We start from the raw sequence: 22,706 nt of genomic DNA on the forward strand, positions 1-22,706 counted from the left end.
CCAGAGCAGTGCAGCGCGCAACGTATGTAGCAACCTCTGCAATAACCACCACGGCTGTATTGTCCATTTGTGCATGTCTGACCTGTCTGCGGCTTCTCTTTTTTTTTTTGTGCAAATTTTTCCGTGTGGGCGTAGAGCGATACACAGAAAAGTGTACCAATATTGTTAGACGAAAAAGGTTCTTTTGAGACGCCCACACACATGCGCGCCAATGCATAGTAGTAAAACGACCTGCTTCATATAACTGACAAATTTTTCAAAAGGACATCCTTTATTTGATCAGGCGAATAAAGCATGTTCACTTTTTTGGAATGCATTTCGTATATCTGTACATATTCCTTATGTATGTTATTAAATATGGCCACTTGCATGTCCTTTTTGACATGACTTGATTGAATTTTGTTCACCACTGGGAAATCATTAAACTTCTCCGAAAAAGCAAATTTATAAAAATTTTCTAAAATCAGTTTTATTTCCTTTTTGTTACTTTCCTTTCCTTTCCTAATTTTGTCTAACTTTAGGTAGGCAAATAAATTTTTATTTTCTAGCTCCAATACTTTTTCCATTTTTTCATGGACAATTATACCAAGCAAATCGTAGTACTTAGAGGAGCCTTCAAACATTTGTACATTTTCTTGCATAAAGACAAATATATTTATAATAAATATATAATCTGTTTCTACATTCTGATTTTTATTTTTCAACGAGTTATTTATTAGGGGGTTGATTGTTATATCAAGGACGTTTTGAAAATTTTGTTCGTTGGAATGGGAGCCGAATAGGGCACTGTTTCTTCTGTATATAGAGTATACATGATTTAATGCACTGAATATTTTTTTTATGACAGACAATGTGTTGTCATAATAATTGGGTTCATCCACTTTCGTGATTTTACTAAGGTAGAATGTGACAACGTCTTTTTGCCACAGACCGATGAATTCGTTTTCTATTTTTTTCTGTATTCTTTGTGTATAGCTTAGCAGTTTGCAGTTGTATTTTTCTGCCCCGATGTTTTTTTCTCCTAGCTCGCTTCTATTCCTGCTTGTTTGGGCATCTTCCACACTGCTCACCGATTCGTCATCCGATTGAGGAATGACGAGTTCATTGGTGCTGTTCCCTTTTCCGTCTCCACGTTCCGCTTGATCCAGAGATCCTTGTTCTTCAACCACATTTGGGACAATCTCCACATTATTTATTTCGTCTATATCTGCCTCATTGTGGGAATATTTCGTGTTTATATTGTTCACTGGTTCATCGTTTAAAAACTTTTCTTCATTCGTTTGATCGATGCGACTTTCGCTTGCAAGTTTACTTTGGGTACCATCTGGGGTGCTGCTGGGAAGGTCCCACAAAATGGAATTCCTCCCTCGGATTCCCTTTCCAGGATTAATTTTGTAATTTTCTAAAAATGAATTTTCGTGGAGAAAGACTCCACTCTGTACGTTGGAGAAACTAGATTGACTATCATTCAAGCCTGGATTACAACGTATCATTTCTATCGAATTTTCTCTAATAATATCCTTGACGTCTTGTGTTATTTCGCAGTTGTTTTGAAATTCTTTCAATTTAAAAATGAACAAGTTTACAATGTGAAACAATTCATAACATGTATCGTAACTCTTCGGGTAGCTATTCAAATTTGTGTCTATAAAATGGCTGTAGGGTACAAACAAAGAATCAATGATTGTGTATAAATTGTTATGCATATTTTCCACATGAGCAGCTATATACGGTATTGCTACGTTGGCATAATAATAATTGAACAGAAGCAGGATTTTGAAGAAGTGATCCTCCGACATTATCAAGTAGTACATTGTTGAAAAAAAGTTTTTAAATATTTCTATTGAATCATCTGTAGGGTGGAACTCCCCTCCTTCTGAGAAATTGTTCGTCCCCACAATGTTACTACCATGACTGCTAACCAAATTGTTGTAATTTCTTTTTAGCAACTTTATTCTAAAATGCAGAAAATTGGTGAAACATATGTTGAAGTATTCCATATTTTCGATAATAATTTTATAGCACAATTTTGTCAAGGGGGAACAATTCTGGACATAATTTTTTATCATAATTTTCCTTTTTTCCTTTTCTTCCGAAATAGAGCACAACAATAAATCTGTAACTTTGTTTGTCCTTTTGTAATAATTGTTATTCTCCCTAATCACATAAAGGCACATTTTCTTGCACGTCTTATTCAATATCTTGCTGTAATGTTTTGAGTAGAATTTACTTACTTTGTCAGTTGAATTTTCATTTAGCAACTTTATTATATTTTCCTTGGTGTACTCAAACTGTTTTAAGTCTTCAAAAAATGCAATATTTAGTGAAACATTTATGTCCGTTAAATTGTTATAGCTTAAGGGACTTAAACTGTATTGCTTTAAAATTTTGTCATACATTTTTTCTTTCTTCCTGATAGCATATTTTTGCGTTTTCAGTTTATTCATTTCCTCCACAATTCCACTTGTCATTTTACTACTTTCCAAAATCTTCTCTTCTGCATTTTTGTCTAACTCGTTAACTTTTTTTAAGTCATTTTGAATATTCTCGAAATGTGTGAGGCATACATTTGTCTCCTTGAACATATTCTCGAATTTATCTAATTCTTTCAATTCCTTATCTTCCTCATCGTATAGAACACTGTACTTGTTGAATGTGCCCCCACAATTATTAAAGTTTCCCACCGTGTCACTTACCTCATTTACGTTCCCCAACGAGTCGGGGTCTTCACATATCTGTACATCGTCCATTTACTTTATGGCTAATTCGATCGGCGATGAGCATCTACCAATAGCTTCTTTCGCCGCATTAGGAAACGAGGAAAGATTTGGTCTCCTACTTTGCCTTGTGTTTTAAAATGATCCTTCTTCGATGCCGTTCATACACCCTAGGGTTAGTATACACCCGTGCGCACGCATGTGTAATGATATATATGTAAATTCTTACCCACGTTCACGTGCATGATAGCCTCAGCAGGCAAGAAATTTCCCTCCCCTTCGTGTACTTCCATACGTTCTAAGGGTCAACGGGTGAATTGAGGCATACGCGAAAATTAATTCCCCGGAAAAGTGTGGTACAATTGAGTAATCAGCTTCAAAATGGCCATTCAGAGGAGCCATTCAAAAGAGCGAATTGGATGAGACTTTCGCAACGGATATCCGAAAAAAATATTTCCAAAAAAGCTCTGCGTCCCTTTTAAGTAAAAGCAAAAAATGCGCAACGAACGTGTGCTTTGGGAAACAACAAAAAATAAAAAGGCACCTAACGGCTAAGCAGTTATGCATATTGGTTTCACCCTTGCGCTTCATCACAATGCGGGCTGCAGATTTTTACGCATTTTTCACCTTTAAAAAGTCTAACATATTTTACTATTATTGGTGTATCTTTTTTTAAAAAATGTCAAAAGAAAAGCGAGCTAGTACACCAAGTTCTCGCACTAGTAAATGCAGGACCCATTCGTTGCGTCAAATATTTTTGTAGCGAATTGATCTAATTAAATAAAAACGTGTCATTGTAGGTTACGGTACACAGCTTGGGCTGAAAATGCAGAGGCCACCAAAATACACGCGCTTTGAATAAATCGGCATATGCACATGGGATGAGAAGCACCCGTACGTTTAAATAACATTACACACGTGCAAGTACACCTATTTACATAAACTAGCAGCTGCGAAAGCGGCATACCTTTGCACAGTTCGCTTTATCCGCCCTGCGCTGCCAAGCATAAGGAGGCACATATTTGTCCAATATGCGGGACAAACTAGCGCTAGCAACTGGGATTACCACGAAAAGAATATAAAAAAACTCAATCCAACAATTTAGTGAAAATGTGATGGATACAAAACAGTCTTCGGGACAGAAAGGGGATCTCCATTGTTTATAAAAAACTTATGTCCCTCCTGTTTCAATTTTTGAAAGCATTCCTTTTTACATTGGACATCGAGCCAACGACATTCCTTACATCTCGTCTTGGGATAAATGAAAAATAGCTTACCATGCCATGTAAAGTCTCTTTTTCTTCCATCTAAATGTCCATATGCATAAGGTTTGGGGCATGGAGGCTTCATTGTAAAATGAACCTGTGCATGATACCATAAATATAAGCAAGTTACGAATAGGAAATAAACATGAAATTTTAAAAATATCATTAACTTCCTTTCGTATTCAGTTAGCATTACTGTGGTTAATCTAGAATATGGCTCTAAATCGAGGATCCATTCCTTTCTGCAATTATACCTTGTCAAAAATCCGGTTATATCTAAATACCTATATAGCTTCTGGCCTATTGTTTCTTTTTCATTTTTATTGAACAGGATGATAACATTGGAGTTTTGGAGAATTGACACATCATTTTTTGAATATTGATTCGATAAGCCACTAGCATTTCCATTCGTTGTTGCAAAACATTTTTTTAGACTTGTTTTGAAAACTTGGTTGTCCTTCTTGCTGGTATTTATGATCGGTAAAAATAATCCATTGCGCGTAATAATGCAGCTCTCCATATAATTGGTAGCCGTTACGTACGTCCTTAAGAATATTTTGTTTCTACCTTTTTCGTAAACATTTGAAAAAATGTTAAAGGTATCATTTCTCCCATTTCTTAAAAATTGTAGCATCATATGCTTTTCGCTCCTATGCAGCATTTTGTCCCTTGGTCCGTGTGATGTAATTTCCTCCTACTTTCCTTTTTTTTTTTTTTTTTTTTTACACTTCTTTTGACTACACTACAATGTTTCGTGTGTAACTATACATACAGACATACACTCTTGCACAGTTGTGTGGTGATATGTACTTATCTCTCTTTTGCTATGAACTGCTTCCTTCCTGTGCGTTATTTCACCATGCACATCATTAAGGTTAATCACTTGGCTAATACTTAAATGTGTTCGCTTGAGTTAATCCACGAGAGGGCACTTCCCTATACACATGCGCGTTTTAGCTGGATCCAAAGGAGTAACATTTATGGGTTGAAAAGGTATATCTCCCCTCGTGATCATCCCCCCAAAAAAGGTCCTTATACATGTACACAGCACATGTATTAATATTAATATGTATGAAGCTTGGCGTTCCAGCTGATCCCCCCCCTTGACATCTTAAAAATCAGTTGCATATCTGACCATGTGCGAAGTATCCCTTCTCCATACACTATTTTGTGAAAAAAAAAAAAAAAAAAAAAAAGGAAAAAATATTGTACACTACCCCACGCACGCAGCGGGTATACAACGGGGATGTACTAATATAAATACATATGTAATATTGTTCAGTTCAAAATGGGAATGCTACAAATGGATGAGGAAATGAATAAATCCCGCCCGTACGGATAATACCCAGTGCTGTTATTCACTTGGTATTTTGCTGTTTTTCAAACGTCACGTGGAGGTGAAATAAGTACACAAAAGTCCATCATGCGTAAAGGCAATTATGTGCACGGAAAACGTATGCACCTCGTGCGTACACGTTTCGTTTGCGTACTCATGGCTTTGTTTGGAAGCCTAAGTGCTTCGACATTTCGGGTCCCTTGGTTGACCATCTTCAAGTTACATCGCGGACTAAGCGGAACTTGAAAATTTGAATTTTTTTTTTTTTTTTTTTCCTTTTCCGCAACAAAAAAATTTGATAAATTCGTTTGCACAATGTTGAAAGAAAAAATTTGGAGATACATTTGTGTGTTGTGATTTTTGTTGTGATGTGTGAATGGTTTGCTGCATATCGCGGAAAGCGAAAATTGGGCGCATGAAAATGGGGAAATGCCCAAGTGTGTCCACCCCGTAACCGTTACCATGCCATTCATCCCCCTAAGCGCAGGTTACAAATGCATGACCGAGCACATTTATTAAAGCAATGAAAAATATAGCCTTATTCATGTAGGAATACGTTTACAAAAATGGAAAGAAAAAAGGGAATATTAAGAAAATGCATTGCATCCATATCAGTTCGTCTTAACCTTTGTAATATGTCCCCTTTTATTTCGTCACGCATGCCGAAAAAAGTTAAAGGGATACAGACAGCCGCGATAAGGGGCGACCCTGGAAATCCTCGTTCGTTGTCCAAATAGTACACATGAGCGCGAAATGGGTGCAGCCTACCAAACAAGTCAAACAAAACAGTTACACATAATATATCTTATACCCTCCTGTTACTTGTGTATTATTATTATTTTTTTTTTTTCCTGACCCATTTTATGCTCATAGTAAGCATTGAACTATTTTGACCTGCCCAAAATTTCTATTGTTCTATCTGTAGAATTATAATTAAAGTGACACTAAGGGTAAAGGGGGTTAACCCCAAGGGTGCATATGCGTTAGGAACGTGTGAAGCATATGTACCTCCAATGAGAAAATCGTCTCATAGTTTAGGCACACACATATAAGAGTAAAGTTTACGTAAGCGTTCCCACTTCCATACGGGTATCATCATTAAAATACAGGTGGGGGGTACTCATCGTTGTGCCCTCTGACATAAAACGGCAAAAATGTTTAACATGGGGGAACAGTTTTCGCTTTTATTTTTTTTTTTTATCATATATAATATGACTAAAGGATGGAAGTAAGGACGAAAACATTCCGATGTGTGTCCGTGTTAGAGCGAATGATCATAATGTAGCTGGGCTCTTCTACATCCATTCAACATACAAAATGGTTTACGCCATATACACACAAACATGTGTATACCCAGTTCTGTGTTGGCTAATGTGTGTGTATCTCCCCCCTTGAGCATAGAACAACGGGATGAAGTGTGAAGGGTTATATGGGACTAAAGAAGAGAGCAACTGTTTCGTAAGAGCCATACCAACATATAGGCGCATTTTTGAACAATACCGTTTTGGCATATTTATTACAAACATGCAGAACCTTTACACATGTCCATTGGGCTGAGAAAAAAATATTTGTCGTTCACCATAATGTTGTAGCGTCCGCGGTAAAATGTACATATGGCTCTTGTCAAAAATGAATGTGTTTTTCTACATGATGAGCACAAAGCATAACAAACGTATGAAGCAATTGTTAGGTAAATGGGTTAATCATTTGTACACCCTTGCGTACAATGCTTAACAATTTGCGTTAAAAAAAAAAAAATAAAATAACATAGCCAAGGCACACTGCTATGCATCCAACGTAAAAAAAAAATATGTGAAAGGGGATATAATGATCTTTTGTGCTGGTTTTTTATATACAAAATATGCTATGAAAATTCATTGGGCGCGCTTGGCAAATATAATTACATTCAAAATGTAAAAAAAAAAAAAAAAATCATTTGCCCTTTTGTGCAACTGTGAACATGCCATTTGGGGATAAATGCCTTTTTCTTAACAATAACGAGTCTATTAAAAATCAAGGCAGAGAATTCGTTGCAGTTTCTGCTCCTTTTTTTTTTTTTTTTTTTTTTTTTACAAAATTGGCATCACATTTTGCAGGTGTCAAAAAATAGATGCCGCGCCATTGCCATTTCATTTAAGCATATGGCCTGCTTATTGTATGTCGTGCGTTTGTATGTGCCTTACATAAGCAAAAAAAAATCGACTACATTTTTGTATAAGCTTACAAAAATACGTGTTTGATCAAAGAGTATGGTGATATATTTGGAGGCACCTTTCTTTTTTCTTCTTCAAATTTGCATAATTATATATGTATATACTCCTTTTGTTGCAAACTCGTGTGGTCTCAGGAGTCACAAATATTTTTTGCAAAAATGTCATTTTATATGTGTATCTCAAGCGCGATTGGTTAATTGTATGCAAATGATTTAAATTCTTTTTTTTTTCTCCATCTTTGCATATAATTACCTTCATAAAATTGTATAACACAATTTCATGTACATGTTTACATTATCGCAGTTGCTTATGATTCACCCAAAACATGGTTATACGTTTTTGTGAATAAAAAAAAAAAAGATAAATTTGAGTCCTTTTTAACAAAAGTGTAAATGACAAATTGGCCATAGGGGAACACGTATAGAGAACAGCTAGCAGTGCGAAGGCGCTTATTTGTCGCAAGACCCAAGGGTATATGTATACGTAGAACGGAAGTGAACACAACAGAGAAACAACCGCAGCGACTGTGCACAGCATAGTGCAGCATAAACTAGGGCACCAGTCCGTCCCCCCCTGCAAAAATTGCATTTGTATAATATTGTAGACCAGGAATTCGTGCAATTTAATGAAAACCTAAAAAAAGAAAAGGACAACGTTGGTGATAGCGCTCGCATAAACGTTTGGATAGCCATCATCAACGCGTGAGGAACACGTGCACACAATGCTGCAGCTGCGGAACATCGTGGTGGTGCACCTGAAGAGGAGCCACATGCTCTCTTTGGGAAACCTGGCCAACGTGAAATGCATCCTGAACAACAAAAGGTACTTTACCCTCTTGAAAAACGAAAGGTTAGATAGACTAAAGAGGGAAATCCGATACAAGCCAAATGATAATTTCCTCATATTACAGTTTTATAAGGAAGCAAATGTACACAATCCAAATGAAGTTATAAAACATTATGAGAGCAACAATAACATCAAAAATGAAAGTATAACTAAGGAGTACATAAAAGCACTAGTGTATACAAATAAGTTAAAGTACACTAACTTGGATAATATAAAGTATGATAGCGATCCTATGCTATATAAGCGATGGATGGACGACCCGAGTCATTCAAATGATATCAATAACGATCGTTCCGGTGTGTATGATACGGGGAATTTAAACGCGGATTCGGGATACGCTAATATGGCTCAATCAGCGCACCGAATAGAATATGGAGATAAAAAAAAAGGGGTGCACACTGAAATTCATAGTTTACAAATAGACCCCAAGACACCCTTAAAAGTGTCTGTAGTGGATGGAAGTAAAAAAGGCATGTGGGGATTACTTAAGTCGACTATTGGGTTTTTAATTCTCGTAGCGGCGGCAAGTGTATACCTAGAGGGAGTATCGCAGAATGTCCAAAAAGGTATAGGAGTAGTGAATAAGAAAATAATTCCGGTGGAAAATGTGAAAGTCACTTTTGCAGATGTAAAAGGGTGTGACGAAGTGAAACAAGAACTGGAAGAAATAATTGATTATTTGAAAAACTCAGATAAATTTACAAAAATAGGTGCTAAGTTACCGAAGGGGATACTCCTGTCCGGCGAACCGGGCACAGGAAAAACGTTAATTGCTAGAGCGATAGCAGGGGAAGCGAATGTCCCATTCATTCAAGCATCAGGCTCGGAATTTGAAGAAATGTTCGTAGGAGTTGGTGCTAGAAGGATAAGAGAGCTCTTCCAAGCAGCCAAAAAACATGCTCCATGTATCGTTTTTATTGACGAAATTGATGCAGTTGGATCTAAGAGAAGCAACCGAGATAACAGTGCTGTCCGAATGACGCTAAACCAATTACTGGTCGAATTGGATGGGTTTGAACAGAACGAAGGAATAGTAGTAATATGTGCAACAAATTTTCCACAAAGCTTAGACAAAGCGTTGGTAAGACCAGGAAGATTGGACAAAACGATTGTAGTACCATTACCAGATATAAAAGGTAGGTATGAAATTTTAAAAATGTATAGCAGCAAAATTGTTCTGTCGAAAGATGTCGATTTGCATGTCTTATCGAGAAGAACCGTTGGAATGACAGGAGCAGACTTGAATAATATACTAAACATAGCTGCTATTAAATGCTCCGTTGAAGGAAAGAAAGCGGTAGATATGAATTCAATTGAACAAGCATTTGATAGAGTTGTTGTGGGATTGCAGAGAAAATCTCCCCTAAATGAAGAAGAGAAAAATATTACAGCTTATCATGAAGGTGGTCATACATTAGTTAATTTTTACACAAAAGGTTCCGACCCAGTCCATAAGGCAACCATTATGCCTAGGGGAATGTCCCTGGGTGTTACTTGGAAAATCCCAATCAGTGATAAGTACAGCCAAAAAATTAAAGACGTACAAAGCGAAATAGATGTCCTCATGGGAGGGTTAGTTTCTGAAGAAATAATTTTTGGCAAAAATAATGTGACCACTGGATGTTCTAGTGATTTGCAGAGGGCTACTCACATAGCACAATCTCTTGTTATGAATTATGGCGTGGGAATTAATGAAGACAATATATCCATGTTCTTGCAGGATAAAAAAAATATTAGCGAAGATATGAAAATCAAAATTGATAAATCTATTCAGAGAATACTGTTAGATTCTTATAACAGAGCCAAAAAGGTCCTGAATCAACACATTGATGAACTGCACAGGGTTGCTTCTGCCCTCGTAGAATATGAAACTCTGACTAGCGATGAAATCAAACTAGCTATGCAAGGGAAGCATGATCAGATAAGAAAAAATAGAGAACTGAAACAGAAGGAGTTTAATTTGAAGGACAGCAGGATTTCGTAACTGTTCCATTGGTAGAGAGTTGCCCATCTGTGGGTTAGGGGTTATCTACCAATCGCTACGAAGTATTCCTTTTTTTCATTTTTTTTTTTTTTTTTTCTGTTCCACTTCGCTTCTACGCACATTGGATTTGCTGCTATTCTTGAATAATTAGCTTACATCGTAATTACTTACTATGCCATCTAGCTACTTATTTATTTATATTATATTATTTTTTTTTTTTTTTTGCTCCTGTAGCAGCCCCCATATGTTATGTACTGCTTTGACTACCCTGTTTTATTATTAAATGCGTACCTTCCCATGTGCAGGTAGAGACACACGTTATACGTATACTGTGCATGTGATACCACTTAAGTCTGATTTTATTTAATTTCCCTGTTTGCTCCATCACTCTCGGTGGCATGTATCATATCATCCTCCCGCTCTGTGTGCTACATTATTAATGTGAACTTGTCCCCCTTTTAATTATCCCCCCTTTCTGCACAAGCATCCTATAAATTTACGTGTCTATGATTCAGGGGTTGTTTAAATAATGGTTTAAATCAACAGGTGTAGTTTAGCATAATTGCATGTTCATTAGGAAAAGCAAAGGGTGTGGTAAGAACAACGAAAGATTATCGAAAATGTGGAAATTGTTACAAAAAAAAAAAAAAAAAAAAAAAAAGAGCACTGCACACGGAACCAGTCATTAAGGCTAAACCTTTTACAAGTGCTTCCATTTCTTGCCCATCTATTGTCAAACCTAATGAGGGCACAAATGTCACCCTCGCGAATTGGACTTACTTTTTCGCCGTGTGGACAAAAAGTTACTTTGCGTGCACTTAATCGATTTGTTTAAAAATGCCTGTGCACCGTATTTAGTGTCGCACTTTTGCTGTCTTCCCGTTTTTGCATAGTTGACAACAGGTACAACAGAAAAGCAGAAAAATTTCACATAATGATAAAATTAGAATCATATACATTCAAATAAATCGCATTGATAAAAGGTGTGCCTACCGGGGGGCTCAGCAATGCAGTTAACCTCTTTCAATACCAGAGACATGACTTTCGAGCAAGGTTAAACGTGTTTTTATCATATCTTTAAAAATCGCTCCCTCTTCGGCAACTTCGCCTTTTTACAAATTAATGATTTTTTCACTAAAAGGGGAAAAAAGCGCAGCCATGTTATGTAATCCAAAATTTGCACATGGTATGAGAACAACTTTCTACAACATGCAAATGTGGCTATATGCAATGGACGCAGTTTCGTAATTCACTTTTTATTTTCTAACGCGTAGGAAGTGAAAACTTCTAGGTCGACGTCGCTGCCGATTTTTGCACTTTCCATAAACTCCCTCTGTTTATTGTTCAGCACGAATTGACTCAGGCCTTAAGTAGTGAAGGCAAAGCGTGGTGAAAAGGAAACGTGGTGCTTTGTAACGAGGAAAAAAAAAACAGAGCAGCGTGAAATAAGGACGAAAGGGAAAAACAAAATTGTTGGTAACCTAGAATGCACTTTTCTCTAGATATACATTTCTCATTTTGTAAATTTAAAAAGTTGTACACTGCCTTTATGTCTTCCGCATCGAACACTTTTTTCTCGTTATGCTGAGGATGGGTTAAGGGAGGCAGATAAATAAACACACTGAAGTATGAATATGTGTGCGTATGCACCTGTACATATGCAGAACAGTAACACCCCCTATATTGTGTGATCTTTTGGGATGGGCGAAACAACGCGCCCAATTTCCGCATTGTGTATCCTTTTTGGTATTTTCCCTTATTCTGCATATTCGTTGCTACTTTGTTTACTTTCCTCTCTAATTTTTTCAGCTGTCCAATCAATGACTCCACTACGTTTTGCGGCTTTTCGAAATAAACGTAACCTAAGAGTCCCTTCAAAAATATGGAAGGTGTTAATTAGCAACGGTGTGTAGAAAGAGCTCTGGTACTTTTTTCATTTTTTACTCTTGTCACTATTATGCTACCTCAAGTATTTCGGCTATATTTTTGCTCTGGATGTATTCAAGGTCGTCTATAAAATATTTATGGCACGGAAAGGGCATGCAATTTGAAATTTTTTATTTTAACATAAAAGCAGGATGGAAGGGGTGACATAACAAGCTGTGCAGCAGTGTTTCGTGTTTTTTTGTTTTTTAAAGTATAATACCATTCATTTTTTCCATGCACACTTGTTGAGAGGTATTTGAATTAAAAAACAAAAAAAGGAGGGTCCCAACTTGGCACTTAAAACGTTTCAGTAATATATTTTGCGCAATACATTTTCTCCTAATTGTTGTGCATATTTAACCCTAGCACAAGCGAAATGTCTCATTTGTGTTGAAGCGAGATAATGTGGAATAAAATTCCAATATTATTCTCAAAAAGGGGAACGCATCAACATCAAAACGTAGAAACGGATGTCCACTTAGCTAACTGGAGAATATCACACAGAAAATTTCATTAACCTTTATGTCTCCAATGCTATTCATTTTTTTCATCATTTTGTAATGATATTCGACATTGTCTACAGACGAGTTTGAGAAGACGTCGCGGGAGAGAAGAGCTGGCCTTATTTTTATTTTAAAAAAAAAGGGAAGCATAAAAATGCATGCCTATATGACTGTACAAAATTTTATATTTCCTCCTTCTCGCTCGAGAACTAACCCCTTCGATACCTTTGCCACACTTATGCAATACAGATGAGCATCCATTCGTTTAAAAGGCAACGCACATTTTGAATTTCTATTTGTTTTTTAAAATGGGCCAAGGTAAAATAAGTGCGCGCCGAGAATTTAAAAAGAAGTAACCCAAAAAAGTTTAAAAAAAATGTCTACAAAATAACAGACTCACTTTTCGTTATTTCCCCGGCTTCTGTCCGACGGTGGCGCTTGTGAACAGTTACGTCCATGCGCCCTTTCAGATTTGTCTGCCCATTCAAATAGCATCCCCGTGTTAAGGCATCTGCACACATTGGACGCGTGGGGAGTAATTACTATGGTTTTCATGACTTGCATCACCCGCTACGTGTGCAATGTTTGTCCTCCTTTGCCTTTTTTCTCGCCGATTTATGTATAACACCTCAAAAGCGGGCTCTTCCCGCAGGAAACAAATGGCGCGTTGTAGAGAAACCGCCGCAACAAGGAAGATGTGGTTAAATGTAGAAAACGATAAGGGGAATCGCAAAATGCACACACAGCATTTCCCACTCATAAGAAGTCTCCACATTTTATTTTCTCTTTGCACAGAAAAAAAAATATGGTGAAATATAAATTGCCGAAATTTTTTTTCCGAAATGAAAACACGCAAGGGTCAGGCATGCAGTGGCCTTTTAAGGAAAAAATTGGCAAAATTGGGAATATGAAAATTTGCGTAACACAAGTGCCATGTAGTGGTTGTTTTGATTCATATCCCAACACGTAATTACGAATGGTTAGTGATGGCATGTGTCATATATACATATATACATGTGCGTGTATAATATATCCGCGTAATGCCTTATATGTATGAAAAAAAAAAAAAAAAAAACGGGCAAAAAAGTCTAGGAGTCAAAAATTGCTTCCCTTTAAAAAATGCCCAGCATAAAAAAAAAAAAAAAAAAAAAAAAAAAAAAAAAAATGCATTTTCATAACAATTTCTACGAGTATGTAATTATAAATGCGTATACAAAACGTTTTGGAAAATTTTGTTTGTTCTTTCTTCCATGTGAATAAAAGCAGCGCTGAGAACTGACATGCAAAAAAATATCATAAAGTTGTTTTGCTTACATTTCGTTCATAACATTATTATGGATCATCAGCATATACTCTTTTAACGCTTTTATATGACATTTCACGTAATTGGGGACAAATTTACTCATCTCATGCGCTAGCGCAAAAAATATTATGTAAAAAAAAAAAAAAAACAAACGTTACTAGCAAAAATATGTACCATTATTATTACATACCATAATGCGCAAAAATTTTTAATATCCCATAGATTTAATTTTCGTACGTATTTGAACATTCCCAGTCCAACAAAACATTCAAAAATATGTGATTAATTTGCATAATCTTGAAGTGAAAGTAGAAAAAATATTTGATTTTTAGGATTTTTCAAATTTTAAAAACTGCGCAGGGCGAAGAAATTGACTACATTTTTTTTCTTTTTACACACGAAAAAAAAACAAAAAAAAAACTTTTAATTTAAGAATTGTAAGAACAGCTAGTAAGTGTTGGTTAGCTCTATGTGTTAAAGGCCTTTTTTCATACATATTTAAGAATTGTATCGACACAAAGGAACATTATCAGCGTTTGGAGCGTAGTACTTTTAGAGCACAGCACTCTACGCGTAGCATTGCGGCGGCTTAATCATTCCCAAGCAGGGAAATCTGCTCATGCCAAGAAACACTACAGAACAGGCCTGCACAAGGACGAACAAAGTATACTACAGTAAAAGAAAAAGACCACAGCAGCAATTAAGATATTTGTTAACGAGCACACGTTATAGTGTATAAACACATATGTACGCACTAAATACGTGTACCCTCCCCTTTTTTTAACCCTCTTTAGGGATGGAATTGTGTCTTTATAACTCCAAAAATGGCTACTTGGAAGCCTTGTTGAGAGGATTCCGCAGCAGTTTTTTAACCCCAGAGGAATATAAAAAACTGACGGAGGTGGACACGCTCGAAGATTTGAAATCCGTTTTAGAAGACACGGACTATGGATCATTCATGATGGACGAACCATCACCCATTGCAGTCACAACCATTGCGCACAAATGTAAGGAAAAAATGGCGCACGAATTTAATTATATAAGAGCACAGGCGGAGGAACCCCTGAGAACATTTCTAGATTACATCGCAAAGGAGAAAATGATTGACAATGTAATAAGTTTGATACATGGCACGTTGAATAAAAAACCAGCGGAGGAATTGCTATCAAGGGTAGACCCCTTAGGATATTTTCCACAAATGAAAGCTATCACCACCATGGATGTACAAAACTCTCATGATGATGTTTTAAAAGTGCTCCTCATAGAAACACCGATAGGAACTTATTTTGACCAATACATCTCTGCAAACGCATCGAATGAAAAGAACAACGTAACAACTATTCTCAACGAAATGGATATTGAAATTTTAAGAAATACTTTGAAGAAAGCATGGCTGGAAGATTTTTATGATTTCATAAGACAGTTAGGTGGAAAGACGGAGGAAGTCATGGGCCATATATTAAAAAGCGTTGCAGACTTTCGAGTGTTATCAGTTACATTAAATACAATTAATTCTAGTTTAAGTTTGGAGCTGCAAAAAGATAGAAATGATATGTTCCCATGTTTTGGCTACCTATACCCAGAAGGAACAGACAGAATTAGAAAATGCTGGAATAATGAAACGGTTCAGGCTGCCTTGGAAAACTACCCAACTTACTACAATTTGTACGAAGAGTGCAAACAGTTTTATATGAAAAATGATAATATGCGTGAAAATAAAATTGTTGATCATAAGATAAAGTCTTTGGAAGATTTGCTCTATGTTAAGCTTGTGAAATTGTGTGAAACGGCATTTGATCAACATTGCCATTTTGGAATTTTCTATGCCTGGGTAAAGTTAAAAGAACAAGAAATTAGAAACATTGTCTGGATCTCAGATATGATTTTGATGAATAGGAAGGACTGCATCGATAGTATCATCCCTATATTTGAGCCTCCAATTTAGCATCCTTAAAATGCAGGCATGGGCAGAGGCCAAAGGGGTGAAGCGGGTCATGGGCGTGTATTATGTATGGGGGGTGCTAATGGGTCATTGCAGTAATGCGACAGTTGAATGTGCCTCTTCCTACCCATCGGCGTGGTCGTCGACGTATTGCCGTGCTGTGCGCATCCACATTACATGAGCACTTGCTAGTCCCCACCAAAATTTTTGTTCCAAATTTTGTTCATTAAATTTTTTTTTTTAAGTACTAATTTAAAATATCATCATCCTAAATGCCTTGTGTAACCCCCGAACGTCCAGCTCTGTTTCACTCATGAAAATATATGCCCCCTTGTGTTGTGCCCTGATTTATTCTGATGTGTGTGTAGAATCCACGTTACTTTACGTTATTTTATGCTATATTTCGTGCATTATTATTATAATAATTATCATTATTTATTTATTATTTTTATTTTTTTTGTTATTTTTCCATGTATATTTTTCTTTATATGTTAATGTACGCACGCCGCGTTACCACGCCCACATATGTTAGGTAACGCATATCATATGGGTAAAAATTAAATCGGTATATTTTTTTTTTTTCCACGAATCAACTCCCGTTTTTTACGTTTCCTCCCCCTTGTAATTTGTGTGAAAATAATTAATTCTGATAAAAGTTACCCACCGTAGTGCTGTGACTTTGAATGTTTGCGAAGAGGCGCTGAGGTGCCGCAGCACGGACGTCGTCCTGTAGACCACGGCATGTGTCCTTGGGTGGGTGTACGTCTTAACTTACATAAGAAGACCCATTTCACAAAGCGAACATATAGTTTACCCTCGCTAGCTGAAGACAAGCGTGCCTTAAATGCAGCGACCAATTGGGGTAACATACCTTAAGGGCGTAAAACGAAGCGTTAGACGATAACTAATTTGTTACATGTGTGCCATGTGCGTAAAGGCAGCTCTCCTTGCTGGGAGATATTCTTAAGGAGAAATTAAAATTATTGGTAAATTTATTTCAAAAGGTTCTTAAGAAGGTTCAAAAAAAAAAAAGTAAAAACATTTTGATATAGACACGCATATATCAAAAATTTGACGTCACAAAAAAAAAAGGGAGAAATAGATAGGGACTACAAAGCGGTAAAAAAAAAAAAAGAAAAGAAAAGGATGAGAAAAAAAGGGGTGCGTAATTCGAAATATGATGAACCGTCTTCACAATAAATTCATGTGCAGAGTGGGAAGTAAAACCCAGTTGTCACAGCGGAAATAATTATGAAGCAGATTAAGGACATCAAACGGCTTGCACCTAAGGTGCGGGGAAGGGCAACATCACATATTTCAATTTAGCACAAAAATAAACATAAACCATTTATCAGAAACAAAATTAAAAAAATTGTATTTGCTTATTTTTCACATGTCAAATAGCGATGACCATTTTTGACAAACGGAGATGTATTTTTAAAAAAAATACTATAAAAATTAATTTTAATACAAAAATTAAACTATAAACGTTAAAACATAAAAAAAAAATGGTTGCGGTGTAGACGCAGAGTCACGCCCTAACAATGGTGTGATCATGCCAAGTTGGACTGGGTTTGCCAGGAGAATCACTTTGCAATTCGGTCAAGTCCGTCTTTTAACTTTATTATTTCATCGTAGAGCTTATTCATTAAATTGAAAAAGGGCAGCCTCACTCCTACTCCTCCAAGGTTACTGATGATCCTCTTAATGTCAGGAGCTAACTCGATACATAACTGGAAGAACGTTTTGTGGTTCTCTATTTTGTAGAGGAAATTGGATGAAGCAATGGTTTTTATATCTTCTTTTTTGGAACTCATATTCAGGGCATATTTATCCTTGTCCTGGTTTTTCAAAGCGCCCAGAACCAGCAAAATGTAGTTCTGTTCGGATAGGGCCTTTTCCATAAAAACGAATTTCTGGTGCGTTTTGTGCACGTCCTTCACGAGCGCGACTTCGCCGACGTCCTCGCCGACGTCCTCGTCGACGTCCTCAGCACTATCCTCGCTGCTCATCTGGCCACTCTCCTCTTCACTTTCCCCCTGCTGCTCATTTGCCTCCTCGGCATGGCCACTTTCCTCCGCGTCTTCCTTTTCCTGCATAGCTTCCAAATCGCTGTCACTTAAGTTTTTCTTCTCCACGTATATCCTAATTCTATTAACATAATCCTCTAGCGTAACGTCCTTTCCAACTTTTTCCTTCAAGAGATCCTTCTCTTCTGTCGTCATGCTGTCGTACTTTTCTAAAAACTGTTCAGGCTCATAACCCAGGGTTTCTATAATTTCCAGTGCTTTTTTGTTCTCCTTTTGTTTCTTCTCATTGTCTTTGAGCCTTCTTTCAGCTTCTTCTGCATCGAATTCTTCATCTTCATTGTCCGTCTCGTTATTTTCAGACTGCACCGCTTTTTCCAACGCTACGGCAATGTGGTTGACAAGATTTTTGTTAAAAAAAATGGAGTACTTTTGCGCAAGCGCTTGCATGCTTCTTAATTTTTGTGAGCTCATCCCGGAAAGGTGTTTGGACACGTCAAAAATTAGGTTATTCAGAAAGAGTAATACCTTAAAATTTTCAATTTCCTCCTTTGTTTTTAACGTCTTCATGATAATATTAAGTTTTCTGACATTTTCGTTAAATTCTTCAATTTTATATTTTATCAAATCTGGATTGTTCATTCTAAATTGTTCTATTTTTTTTTCCAATTCGTCGACCTTATCATCTGCGTATCCATCCAAGTTGTAGAATTTTTTTCTCTCATGTTTTTTGTTTTTCAGGACAATTTTATGGCTAAGTGGCTTTCCCGTTCTACCATTGATAAATTCCGTAATGAATTCATCCTTGGTTAATTTGTGTGTGCTGAACCCTATATCTGCCTTGTTTGACCATTTGGAATACCTACTAAAGCCACAACCTTTTGGTTTCAGCCCAGCATGGATGGTTTTCAAAATATAGCAAGTGACTGGGTATAATTTTCCTACGACTTTACCAAAATAACCTCTGCCCAAATTGGAGTTATCAAACATAACCCTAGAGGAGGAGCCATTAATGAACAGGTCTATGCTTCCGAATTTAATGTACTCCATTAAATGGTCATGTGCACTGAAATAACCATCTACATTGTAATTAAAAAGGAAATCTCTCAAAATATCATGGAAGGAATGTTCCTCATAGGAGTAGTTATCAGATCGTCTTCCACTTGAAATTAGAGGATGATGTCCTATGACGAAAATCCAGTCACTATTCTGTGCACTCTCGTATAACGTTTTACTGAGCCAATTGAATTGTTCACGAAAGGAGCGGTAATTTCTTATGATCGGAAATCCCACCATTAGCGACCACGTGTCGATGAAAATAAAGGATGCCCTAAACTTTTCCTGGTTAATTATATCTTTATACCCTACATTGTTATAAGTAAAATCATAGTTAACGCAGTAGTAATTGTTTGGCATAAAATAACCTGGGATTCTATGCGAGTAGTGTTCCTGAATTTGTTCGCTCGGAAAGAAGAAGTAATCTTTTTCTCCTAAAATAGAGTAAAAAGGAATAGCTTCAACATTTTCATCCGACTCTTCTTCTTCATCAAATTGGTACAACTTCTTACGGTCATTGTCATAAAGGCTGAAGTCTTCCTGTTTGGAAGAATTTTTAACTTCATTTTCCTGATTTCCACCACTCTTTGTCTTTTTTTTTCCTTTTTTTTTCTTTTTTTCCTTCATTCCCTGCTCATCTACCTGTGTGCTATTATAATTGTCCTGCATTTCTTTCATTTTTTCACTATAAAAATCTTTTATGCTTTGTTGGGTGAGTTTGTTATTTCCCATCATGGTGTTAATTTCTTGTTCACTCCTTTTCTTGAAAACGAACAGTTCCTTCATTAAATTGTGCCACTGGAAATTCTCCATATAATTCATTGTTCCATCCTTTGGAACATTGTCTCCTAAATTGATTATAAAATCAGCATTGTTCTCAAAATGCCAATCTTTCATCGTTTGTACGGTACTTTTTAACTCATTAAATCCGATAAGGTTTAGCATATTCTGTTTATCGATATCTTTTTCTTCTTCAAAGCCCTGTCCAATATCTCCCAACATCATAAAATTCATGCTATTGCTACTGGTCCTTTCAATCTTCATTGTTACATTTCTGTTTCTCATCCACACAGATTTCAACATACAATATGCATTCAAACAATTTGGAGGTACGAACATTTCATCGTCGCTCATTTTGTACTCTCGATAGGCCTTTCGTTTCTTCGGTTTCTTCTTTTTTACCTTTTCCACTATGTCAAAGTCGGTTTTCTTCTTCTGGATAAGCCCGAAATATTCTTTCACTAATTTTATTTGTAAATATAATTCATCAAAAATGTCGTATGAAAAAAATATTCCTATAATGTTAGTGTATCTAACCAGATGGTCAAATGTTGTTATTCCTAATTTTTTCAAAGCTTCGTACAATTCCGTCACCGTAGCGTTATCCTTATTCGACGTTATCGCGTTGATTAGGGTTATGACATTGAATGAACTTCCATTGAGGAAAAAATCATTTCTCATTTTGTACGTAACTCCTGGTATTCCATTTGTGTATGTGCTCATTGGGGTTGAATCCCCTTGGTTGTTCTCTGAAGCGCGGCATATTTGATTGTTATAACGTTCTGCCAGGACCTTCCTATTTGCTTCATCCTCGTACACGTCGTGGTCATACAGTTCTTCTGTATCACCGTTGGGGTTATCCTCTAGTCCTTCTGTCTGTTCCGCAGAACCCGTTTCTTCCGTTTTATTAGTGTCATCCTTTTTTTCTTCTTCTACCTCTTCGTACGTTTCTTCCTCAACGTTGTCCTCCATAGGGAGCAACTCATTGGTATCACCGCCCTGTTTTTGCTCTTTTTTCGTGTTGGTCACCTCACTAGGGGTGGACGAGCCCTTATCAGAGTCTGTCCTATTGGGCTGCTTCCCCTTCTGTGAGTCTTGTGGACTGGAAACCAAATTACGGCACTTCAAACTATACTGGGTCTCATTTTTGTTTTTTCTATTATGATCTATTTTTTTAGGTATGTAAGCCTTTTTTTTATTATTGACACTGTAAAAACGGTATCCGTCATTTTTCCAATTTTTTAAAAATATTTCATAGATTGTTCTTTTTTTTCTTAAAATTCTTTCCTTTTCTTCATTCTTCTGCTCAACCTTGTAGTACATATTTTTCACCTCGAAAATGTAGTTGTCCCTTTCGTCGATAAATTCTCTGAAAAATTCATTTTCAATAGAATTCATTAACTTGTTTCTGTCTTGAAGGCTACTTATGACATGGTCGAAGGTACTCAAATTATCTTTGTAGTGAACAAATAATAGGGACAAAATATCAATTAGTTTTACATGAAAGGTTAATTTTTCATCTGTGCTGTATTGAGAACCTAGGAAGACTAAGGACTCGTTTAGCAAGTGCTTGTATTTTTTGGAACTTTTATAAATGCTGAAATTTACATAGTCCATATATCTGTATTTCACTTTATTAAATTCGTCTGAACCTTTATTTTCTAAATATTCTTCATATTCTCTTTCGTCCTCTTCTTCCTCCTTTTCACTTTTTCCTTTGGTGTCATATTCCTGCTTAATAATTCTTTTTAACCGTGCCCCCCTTATATTACTTCTTAACAAAAGGTTGCCATGGCTGATTAGTCCATTCCGCGAGGGATATTTTGAAAGGATAAGAGGGAGGATGATCAGAAGGTATTTTGTTATATTCATTACAATTCCATTTAATAGAAAAACAGGGACAACAAAAAAGGGGGATGCACAAATGCACACATGCACGGGGCGGACAACGGGAACATAAACGCGGAGTCAAATTTAGCGATAACTAAAATTAACGTGGTGTGGGTTGTTGATGTGACACTTTTGAAACTGAGCCGTTTCGATCTTCATGGGCATACTTATACACGCAATGTTACACAAGTCCACACGCGCTTATGCGTGTACTTATGCAAACGTCCAGAGCGCATGCAATTTGTGTACTTCCCCTATGTGCACTAAACATCAATACATATACATATGTAGAGCCTCAAAGTGGCAGACATGTCTCAAATTCGATGTTACAAACGGGGAAGTATATGTACGTGGGCACAAATAATGCTGTTGCAACTTTGTCGAACTCAAGGTAGTTTAAAAAAAAAAAAAGGGAAATATGAATTCGTAAAATATGAAGGCAAAAGTGACATAAACAGCGGAACACAGAGGTGCGTCCCTTTTTGCAAAGCTGTGAGTGAAAACTGGATCGAAGGACCACGTAAATCACGCGTATATATATGTATGAATTTTACATATGTATGATCAACTACGTCGTACGTGCTGGCACGGCTGGGAACCCCAGGGCACAGAAGCTTTGCAAAAGCGCAAAAAGGAAAATACTTAAATTACGCATTTGCAAATGGCACATACCGCAAATGTGACATAAAAAGTGGTACATATATAAACGCTCATATGTAAATATATACGGGTAAACAAATGATTTACGTAAAACATTTAAATTGTGCAATATTCCCCAAACGGTTGAAAATTCAAGCTCGTTTTTCCTCTTCAATGAATTATTTTATCTTTTATGTTAATTTTTCTCGAGCGTATTGTCTCGAGTTCACACAATTTTTTTTTTTTTGTTTTTTGCTTTTTCCTTATTTTTCTATATAA

The 22,706-nt window shown here is 36.5% G+C and overlaps 6 protein-coding genes across 6 annotated transcripts; 2 read left to right on the forward strand and 4 right to left on the reverse strand.

Annotated features, from left to right (window-relative positions):
- Positions 1-236: 236 nt before the first annotated feature.
- AK88_03989 (uncharacterized protein) lies at positions 237-2,750 on the reverse strand (the record flags this gene model as incomplete). The annotated part of the gene is made up of 1 exon (XM_012481599.1): positions 237-2,750. The coding sequence occupies one exon, from the start codon at positions 2,748-2,750 to the stop codon at positions 237-239; it is 2,514 nt and encodes an 837-aa protein (XP_012337022.1).
- A 1,068-nt stretch (positions 2,751-3,818) lies between these two features.
- AK88_03990 (uncharacterized protein) lies at positions 3,819-4,643 on the reverse strand (the record flags this gene model as incomplete). The annotated part of the gene is made up of 1 exon (XM_012481600.1): positions 3,819-4,643. The coding sequence occupies one exon, from the start codon at positions 4,641-4,643 to the stop codon at positions 3,819-3,821; it is 825 nt and encodes a 274-aa protein (XP_012337023.1).
- A 3,609-nt stretch (positions 4,644-8,252) lies between these two features.
- Positions 8,253-10,361, forward strand: AK88_03991 (uncharacterized protein; the record flags this gene model as incomplete). Its single annotated transcript, XM_012481601.1, has 1 exon — positions 8,253-10,361. One exon carries the CDS (start codon positions 8,253-8,255, stop codon positions 10,359-10,361), a length of 2,109 nt encoding a protein of 702 aa, XP_012337024.1.
- Positions 10,362-11,610: 1,249 nt separating this feature from the next.
- Positions 11,611-13,051, reverse strand: AK88_03992 (uncharacterized protein; the record flags this gene model as incomplete). The annotated part of the gene is made up of 6 exons (XM_012481602.1): positions 11,611-11,726; positions 11,843-11,945; positions 12,150-12,233; positions 12,326-12,372; positions 12,775-12,864; positions 12,967-13,051. 6 exons carry the CDS (start codon positions 13,049-13,051, stop codon positions 11,611-11,613), a joined length of 525 nt encoding a protein of 174 aa, XP_012337025.1.
- Positions 13,052-14,712: 1,661 nt separating this feature from the next.
- AK88_03993 (uncharacterized protein) lies at positions 14,713-16,038 on the forward strand (the record flags this gene model as incomplete). Its single annotated transcript, XM_012481603.1, has 2 exons — positions 14,713-14,767; positions 14,888-16,038. The coding sequence occupies 2 exons, from the start codon at positions 14,713-14,715 to the stop codon at positions 16,036-16,038; spliced, it is 1,206 nt and encodes a 401-aa protein (XP_012337026.1).
- Positions 16,039-17,621: 1,583 nt separating this feature from the next.
- On the reverse strand, positions 17,622-21,770 carry AK88_03994 (uncharacterized protein; the record flags this gene model as incomplete). Its single annotated transcript, XM_012481604.1, has 1 exon — positions 17,622-21,770. One exon carries the CDS (start codon positions 21,768-21,770, stop codon positions 17,622-17,624), a length of 4,149 nt encoding a protein of 1,382 aa, XP_012337027.1.
- Positions 21,771-22,706: the final 936 nt, after the last annotated feature.

Source organism: Plasmodium fragile (assembly GCF_000956335.1).
Source record: "Plasmodium fragile strain nilgiri unplaced genomic scaffold supercont1.51, whole genome shotgun sequence".
NCBI classification, from domain to species: domain Eukaryota; phylum Apicomplexa; class Aconoidasida; order Haemosporida; family Plasmodiidae; genus Plasmodium; species Plasmodium fragile.